General features: G+C 60.4%; 1 protein-coding gene across 1 annotated transcript; it reads left to right on the top strand.

Annotated features, from left to right (window-relative positions):
* Positions 1-1,172: 1,172 nt before the first annotated feature.
* On the top strand, positions 1,173-4,670 carry LOC115641463 (small nuclear ribonucleoprotein Sm D2). Its single transcript, XM_030544657.1, has 3 exons — positions 1,173-1,284; positions 2,509-2,688; positions 3,172-4,670. Coding segments are annotated over exons 1-3 (357 nt in total). The 5' UTR covers positions 1,173-1,282; the 3' UTR covers positions 3,347-4,670.
* Positions 4,671-8,810: the final 4,140 nt, after the last annotated feature.

Genomic DNA, 8,810 nt, shown 5'->3' on the forward strand with positions numbered 1-8,810 from the left:
TTAGCACTAGGTCCGACCCAGTCCCCTCCAATTGTCCCCTGCGGTACCCTTTGCCTGACACTGGCTACTCAATTTTCCCACCGTTTAATTTATTTTCAAGTCACTGGTTACATAAGAACGGCCATATTAGGTCAGACCGAAGGTCCACCTAGCCCAGTATCCTGTCTTCCCACAGTGGCCGGTGCCAGATGCTTCAGAGGGAATGACCAGAGCAGGGCAATTATTGAGTGATCCATCCTCTGCCGCCCATTCCCAGCTTCTGGCAGTCAGAGGTTTAGGGACACCCAGAGCGTGGGATCGTGTCCCTGAGCATCCTGGCTATTAGCCATCGATGGAGCTATTCTTCAATAACTTATCGAGTTCTTTTTTGAGCCCAGTGATACTTTTGGCCTCCACGATAACCCCTGGCAGCGAGTTCCACAGATCGACTGTGCGCTGGGTGAAGAAATACTTCCTTCTATTTTCAACCTGCTGCCTCTTCATTTCATTAGGTGACCCCTAGTTCTTGTATTATGATGAGTAAATAACCCTTCCCTAGTCACTTTCTCCACACTCGCCATGATTTGATAGACCTCCATCACATTCCCCCCCGTTAGCCGTCACTTTTCCAAGCTGAACAGGCCCCGTTTTAGTAATCTCTCCTCATACGGAAGTCGTTCCATACTCCATATCAGTTTTATTGCACTTCCCTGCACCTCTCCCCAGTCTCCTCTCTCTGGGTGGAGATGGGGCGACCCCATGTCTGAGCTGCAGTCGCCCCATGGCTTTATAGAGAGGCGCTGTGATATTGGCTGTCTATTATCCACCCCGGTCCCCCTTGTGTTGGCCGCTGCAGGGTGTGGGGGCCCCCCAAGCTCTGCCTCGGTACCAGCCCCATAGCATGGGGCAGCCGGGGTCATGGGGCTCCCCCTCTCCCCCTTTGCTAGGACCAGCCTGGGTCACTTTGTGCCAGCTGCAAACTCCACCCATGGTTGAAGCCCCGCCCCCTGCGGGTCTGGCCCCGCCTCCATTGACTCTGGCCCCGCCCTCTCGTGCTTGCCGCCCGGTGGAGGCAGCAGCGGCCCCTTCGCGCTCCGGGCTATCTGGTCCCTCCGGCCGCCCCGTAGCGGGAGCCGCGCGGCCGCTCCGAAGCCGGAAGTGCGCCTCCCCCCCGAACGCCACCAGGCCGGGCAGTGCGCACGCGTGCTCACCCGTCACCCGGAAGCGGAAAGGCCCGGCAGTAGCAGCAGCGGCGGCGGGAGATTCTTGGCGGCGCGTGTGGGAGAGCGGGAGCGGCGGCGTCATGTGAGGAGGCCACCGGGGAGGGGGCCCGGTGGGGGAGGGGCAGATGGAGTCTGCCCCGGTCCCCTCCGTCCGTTCACCGGCCCCCCCCGGGCCAGGGCGTGGGGCGCCAGGGCCCTGATCCCCCCCGCGTGATCGGGGCCGGGGACGGTTCCTTGATCGCGCGTCCAGCCCGCCTCCGTAGCGGGGCATTGGCCCAGGGAGCTCGGGGGAGATGCCCCGGCCCGGCCGGGCCCTGGGCTGGGGCGGGAGATGCTGCTGGGGATCCCGGGAAGGGAGCGTTGCGCTAACAGGGGAGGTTTGATTCACCCCACTCCTGACTGGAAGCTGAGAGCGCGTGAGGCGGGGGGCTAGTCCCCCCCCCAGCCCCTCTCCCACCCACCCCCATTCAGGCAGAAGCACGTGCCACCCGCTCCCGCTGAGAGCTGAGGAGCCCCTGCCGAAGGACAGCGGAGCCCCCCCGCAGGGCGCAGACCCCAGGGCAGCGGTAGAGCGGATCCAATCTAGGAATCTCTGTTCTGCGGGAAATATCGACACTTTGAAATGTTCCCATTCCCAGCTGCAGCAAAACTGAACTTCTGACATTTCCGGTGATGTGAGGTGAAATCGAGGCGTTTTACTAGGTCTTGTTTGGTTTGTATCGTTTATAACCTGGGTTTTGAAAGGAAAACGCCAAACGTTCCGGGCTGGAACAGAGCGCTGGGCCTGATGGAAACACTGCTACATTTTGCGCTAAATGAAATTTCATTGAAATGGACACATTCCTGCCGGGCAGCTTTACAGACCATAGAGCGAGTCTTAGCGTACCTCTCCACTGCAGCTGGGAGTGTGATTCCCACTCGTCTAGCTATGCCCGTGCTAGCTCGTCTCGAAATGCCCAGCTGCACCAAGAATGAGCCTGTCAGACCCTAGGCAGATACTGGGACAGCAGGCCCGATCCACCACAGACACACTAGCTCAAGCAGACCCTAGCACATGTACATCCAGGCGAGCTGGGAATCACCACTACTGGTTTGCAGAGGTATCTAGAGATGGGTGGGGTTATGGGAAAGCAAGGACTGAATCACCCAGCTGGTAGTGCCCTGTCGCTGTGGGGTGTCAGGGACAAGGCAGCCTGAGAGATGGGCCCTTTGCCCTGCTGGGACACCCCAAATGGTGTGGCAGGAGGAGGAGGAGGGAGTGGCAGAGGCTCCATGAATGCCGTGTCTTCCCCTTCTGCGCCTGCAGGAGCCTCTTAAACAAACCCAAGAGTGAGATGACCCCCGAGGAGCTGCAGAAGCGGGAGGAGGAGGAGTTCAACACAGGGCCACTGTCTGTCCTCACTCAGTCGGTCAAGAACAACACTCAGGTGCTGATCAACTGTCGCAACAACAAGAAGCTGCTGGGACGTGTCAAGGCCTTTGACAGGTGCGGTTTCCTCCCCCCATACACTTAAAATACCCTTCCTCCACAGCTGGACCCAGGGGGGTGCAGTTTATGCCTGCCCTGTTCCCCAGCAAAAGCAGAAGGGTCCCCCCCCATTTTGCAGTACTGAGCAGGTGGGATGTTGTCCAGTGGTCAGAGCAGCGGAGCTGGGAGCCAGAGTTCCTGGGTTCTTTTTCCTGCTGTGGGAGGGTGACCTAGTGGTTATTGGTGTGGTGGGGGCACTGAGGTGGCAGAGCTGCTGGGATGTATTTCCAGGTCTGGGAGGGAACGTGGAAGGACCTACAGTTTTTCCACCTTCTTGGTAGAACCCGACTGCTGTACTAAGTAGTTGATTCCAGCAGGAATGAGTTCAGCGGGACAGGCTTAGCAGAGAGGATGCCCCATGGCCGGAGCCTAGGTTGTCAGTGGTTCCTCCCAGCTCCATTGCCGTGTCCCTGATCCCCCTCCTCCACTCTCTCCCTCCAGGCACTGTAACATGGTGCTGGAGAACGTCAAGGAGATGTGGACGGAGGTGCCCAAGAGCGGCAAGGGCAAGAAGAAATCAAAGCCTGTCAACAAGGATCGCTACATCTCCAAGATGTTCCTGCGGGGGGACTCGGTCATTGTGGTGCTGAGGAACCCCCTCATTGCCGGCAAATAGAGAACTGTCCCAATGCCCCAGCCTCGCCCTGGCGTGACCCAGAGCCCGGCTGAGCAGGGGACCTGCCTCCAGCCCTTCTGGATGAAGCCTGCTGGCTGCATCACTTGTGAAGACCGTTCTGTTCAGAAACAACTCTGCTGAGCTCTCCCCAGGTGTCACCTGTGCCTCTCTTCTTAGTCCTTAGACCGCCAAGAGCTGTGCACAGCCCCCCCCAGCCCCCTCCCATTGCTGCCTCCCCCTCCCACCATCCCATGGGATTGGAAGGGGGTGTCTGGGAGCAGAACTGGTCAGGAGACCCCAGCTGCTGCAAGTCCATTCCAGGCTGGTGTTTCCCCACGTCCGTCACCCACCTGCCCAAAGCTGAAAGTCCTGGCGCTGCTTCTCTGGATTTACCCAGGATCTCTGTGCCTGCTGGGTGCTGCAGACTCCGCTGGCCAAGGGGGAGGCTGCATAGAGGTGAGAGGCTCTTTAGCTCGTAGGCCCCCCGACTGGCCTGCTCTCGGGCTCGGGGAGCACTGAGGTTTCCTAAGGGAGCTGGGTACAAAGAGAAGCATCAGGAATCTCAGCCTAACAGAAGGGGGGACCTCTCAACAGAATTGTCTCAGAACTGCTCTAAAAGGTGTATTTTAAAGGGGAGCCATCTGCTGTAGTTGTCTGATTTGGGTGGGGGCCGTCTACCCTGGGGATTTCCACCCTGCAGAGCTACCCTACTGCAAACACCCTGCAGAGAGGCACCAGGCGTGTGTGACTGCCGCCCCTCTTTTGACCCTCCGCTTCCCCAGACCCAGCCAGACCAGCAGCGGTTGTACTTGAGTCCGGGTCCCGCTCTCCAGCTGAGCGAGGCGCCAGGGAAGTCGAGGTAGCAAATGTGATTTGAAACACCGCTCAGCTCCTAGTGTAGACAACTTCAGGGTGGCGTCAGCCTTGGCTTGGTTCCAGCGGGACCAGCTGAGGCGATTCAGCTGCATCCACACTGGGCACGAAGGATCGGTCCTTACTCTGCTATAAAGCGGGACAGGGACCAAGTATCCTCTTCCCCTCACTTTGAATCTCCGAACGCTGCCTGGGCTGGGGGTAAGTCATGCCTGGTACAATCCCACAGCTCATCGGTGCAGAAATCCCTGGTGTCGACAGCTCTCCTGGCCCTGATCCTCCAGCGGCATCCAAGCTAGTGGCTCCTTGTGTCCCGGGTTCCTTGTATCCGTGGGGCAGTTTCAGGAGCGGGATCTTGTAAGTTGTAGCCCCAGCCTCAAGGGCAGCTCCTCTCCTTGCAGCAAACGGGTGACACCAGGGTCTTTTGTAATAAACCAACTCGATTTCTCCAGCTGTCTCTTGCCTGCTTTGGAGCAGAGAGGTAGCGAGGCCAGTGACGTGGGGTGGACCTTGCTGGCCATTCCATGTGGGGGCTAGGCTGCTGGCAGGCACTGTCATGTGAGCCAGGCTGGGGCGGGAGAGGGCCTGCTGTTGGCTGTAAATAGTCAGGGAGGCCGAGTGCCTGTTTTGGAGTTAGACCCACACTCCTCTGCTTCCCCTCCAGAGGGCGGTGGTCAGATGGGGCAGGGATGGGACCCACATGCTTTAAACTTTGGTTCACATCTTCCCCTTGTGGGTACCAGGCTGTTTCGCTTCTCCCGCGGGTTGTGAGTCAGCAGGAGCTACATTCTTCCCTGCCCTGTGGCTGTGGCTCTTCCCCTCCCCAGAGCTGGTCTCTGTGTGAGGAACCAAAGGGGGCCAGATGCCACAAGGGTGGGCGACCCACAGGCAGGGTAGGCTGCAGGGTGCTGCAGAGTCCTTACAAAGCTGTGGCTGGATGCAGGGCTGGGCCCAGGCACTGACTCAAGGGCCCTGCGGCCTGATGGCTTCTGTCTGTCAACCGAGCAGGAGCGGCAGGCTGGGCTGATTCGCCCTGCACTTTCAACACCCCTTGCTCCAGCTAGGGCTGGGAGGAGGGGGCAGCCACGGAGAGTCTGTTGGGACGGGAACAGCTGACCCTTTGAGGGGGAAGGGAGAACTCCTAACTCCTTTCCGGGGGCCACTGCGTGGCAGCTGGGGGAACAACTGATGGGCCCTGCTGGCCTGGTGGGGTGGCTTTGAATGGGAGAATAATCTGGAGAGATCCAAACCCCCCCCCCCAATTGCCAGCCAGACGCCCCGTCGGGCCAGATCGGAGCCAGCGTCTCCAGAGGGGAAAGGCCCCATTCCCCACCTCTAGGGCTGGATTGGCACCAGCACCCCAAAGAGCAGCGGTTCTCAGCTGTGGTTTGAGGGCCCACCAAAATAAACCAGGCGTAAGCCCTGGCTCGGGTTTCTTGTCCCTGTATTCTCCTGTTGTGTGTTCTAGGCGGGGGTGTAACTAGCTAGCCAGAGAATACAGCTCTTCAGACACTAGCTGTGCCGAAAGCCTCTTGGTGGGCACAGGTGGGCTGGGGTGCTGTTATCACCTGTTCAGGGGGGCCTCAGAGAGGTTGAGACCCCCTGGGCTAGAGGGAGAAGGTCCCATTCCCTGCCCTCTGAGCCAGCCAGCCCCACACTATTCCTTTGCGCACGGAGCCACTGTGGGTCGGTGCTCGCAGCGCTGCTGGATCTGCGGGCATCTCTTCCTCAGGCTGTCTCAGCATGAGCTCACCCCTGGGCCCAGCTGCTCCTCAGCCAGTGAAACTCGACCTCCTGCCGGCCCCCTAGGGCTCCCGCACTCTGATCCGCTCTCAAAGTGACTTTGTGTTGCTCTCTTGCAGGACAGCCCCTTTCCCGACGCGCAGCCGCCGGGCCGGATCGGTTACTGCTGAGGGGGGCTAGCCCCCTGCTGCTGCCGGGGGGATGAATTATTGATCAAGTGACAGATGGGCTGTTTGGCAGGACATCTGCTCACCTGGAGCAAGGGGCTGTGCCCTGATGGGCAGGGGCTCAGGAGGAGAGATGGTTCTGGGGGGCCTGGGCTTGTGGGAAGGGGGAACAACGTGGCATGGGGCAGAGGGATCATCTGTCTACATCAGACCTGGCCAGCTCTGGCTCCACATTGTCCCTGACACTTCCTTGCCTGGCAGGTCTGACCCAGCCCAGGCAGGGAAACAGCCAGGCCCACTCTTACGCCAGCACCCTGGCTTGTGGCACCCTTGGGGACTTGTTCGGTGCTAGCTGGGCACCGGCGACTGCCTGGGAGCTGGGGTGCCTCAGAGCTGGAGCTTTTCTGCCCCTGGGGGTGTGGGTCACTTCCCAGCCCCACCGAAAGATTCTGGGCTCAGTTAACTCCCAGGGAATGGGGGACTGGATTCCTGCCCGGTGGCCTGGACAGACCATCCCTCTCGGGCCTGCGTCTCCCCAGATCCTGGCACAAGAGGCAGCTGTGGAGGGGGACCCAGAGTGGGGAAGGTATGCAGTGCTGCAGTGGTGAGATGGATGGAGGGGGTCACTGGCCCCCATTGCAGGGCCATCAGGCTCCAGCTGCAACTCGGCCTGGCCAGGATCCTGGGGGTGAGGGATCGATCCCGAGCTCCGGTCCGGCTTGGGTGTTGGACTCTCATTGTGATAAGGCCATGCTGGCTCAGCCACCCCGACCCTTTGCTGCTGCGCCTCCTCCGGACCAAATCATCCCCTTCCCTCCTGTCACTGCCTCTGGAGGAGGTGAAGGAAAAGCACCTGACAAGGCGAAATCCAAGCTGCGGCCTGCGCTGAACCCGAGCTGCCGTATCGAGCTGGTTCCTCTGACCCCAGCTAGGTCCTGGGAACTGCAGCACAGACAGGATTGTCCCAGGTGGACTGAGATGCGGCCACCTCGGGTCGGCGGCAGAGCTGTTTATACAGGATCCCTCGCCCTATCAGGGCTGATGAGATGAAAGGGGGCCTATTGTACTGGCCTCCCTGAGCACAGGGGTCTCCCAAAATGTAACTTAGGTGACATGGCAGGAGGTGGGGTCCCAGTGAACATGATGTACCAGGGCCTAAATGTCTCTCAGTGGACCTGCACCCAGCACCACAATGCAGCCACCTCTAGGCTGAGGTGTGGCAGTTATGTGTACAGGAATACTTCACCTAGCACTGAGATGCAGCCACTTCTGGGGTGGGCCAGTGGCAGCGGGTTGTTGTTTGTGTGGTAGGACGGCCTGAGGGCACCAATCCCAGAGTAGAGTCCGTGTGCCATGTGCAAACAGGAATGATTCACCTAGCAGTGAAATGCCACCATTCAAGGGAGGCGCACCCTGCCCCACTCCCAGGAGCACAGCACCCCCTAAGACTGCACTGGGGCCAGCACTGACTGCGAGGGAAGAGCACCCCCTGCTGATTTGCAGCAGCCTGGCTCTCCACCCATGCACAGATGTGCTGTCCGCTGCCTGAGGAATGGCCAGGAGTGAGTGCGGAGGGGATTTCCGAGCTGGGCTAAACTCACTGCCCAGATCACGCACCTGCTGCAATCCCAGGGAGCTGCAGGGTTTGTCAGAAGGTCTGGGTTCCCCGCTGACCCCCATTCCCTGCCCCCCCCCACGCCCATGAGATGCAGACCCGGCCGCTGGCTAGTGGTGTGCTAGGCCCTGTGGGTGCCCTTTGCCCACCCTCGCTGGGAGCTGGGGAACTGGCTAAGCGGGGAGCCCTGGGTGTGATCTGGGCACCGTCAGGGATGCAGGGTCCCGCTACATCCCCTGCCTGGTTTGGGGAGACTGGCCCATGCTGGCTGCTAACAGCCCCTCCAAGCTTGGCCTCTGCCAGGCTGCATGACCCAGGAACCCACCCATCTCATGGAGGACAGGATGTGTGTGAATGTGCCTGCCCCTGCCACTGCAGCGCTGCACCTTCCTTCAGCTCTCCCTCCATCCCCTCTACTGTCCCCATCTCTTCCTTCCCCCCAGCCCTCAGCGTTCCCCTCCACACCCCATTCTTCCCTCTGCCATCTATCTCAGCCCTCTCCCCCACAATCCAGCCCCTCCCACAGCCACAGGAGGGGGCCCAGGCCGCCCCACGAAGCGCCTTCGCTCGGAGAGGCTGCAGAGCAGGACCTGGCATGGGTGGAAGCCGGGACCCTGTGTGCTAATCTGCAAGGCTCCAGGCTGCCCTAGCAGGATCCAGCCCGGCCTGTGGGGAGCCCATGCCAGAGGGGCTGGGGCAAAGCGCTGGCATGGATGGGGCTGCCAGGCTGCGATCTGGGACCAGGCTCCCTCCGTCCCTTCCCGGAGCTCAGGTGTCCACCCAGCACTGGGTGCGAGGCAACTGGGTCTCCATGGCCTGGGCCCCCTGAGTTGTGTGGATGGGGGTCTGTGGGCCCAGGGTCTCTGCTGGCTGGGATCAGATGTACCTAATACAGCTGTGGTGTCACAGCGCCCCCTGCTGGGAACAGCAGCAATGTAGGCATGCCATGGAGTCGGGTGCGGGGGGAGTCCCTGGTGCCCCAAAATAAATATACAACCCGGCACTGCTGCATGGATGGGCGCATTCACACGCCTCCCTTCCCCTCTGAACAGTTCCCAGGACTCCT

Source organism: Gopherus evgoodei, unplaced genomic scaffold, assembly GCF_007399415.2.
Source record: "Gopherus evgoodei ecotype Sinaloan lineage unplaced genomic scaffold, rGopEvg1_v1.p scaffold_34_arrow_ctg1, whole genome shotgun sequence".
NCBI lineage: Eukaryota > Metazoa > Chordata > Testudines > Testudinidae > Gopherus > Gopherus evgoodei.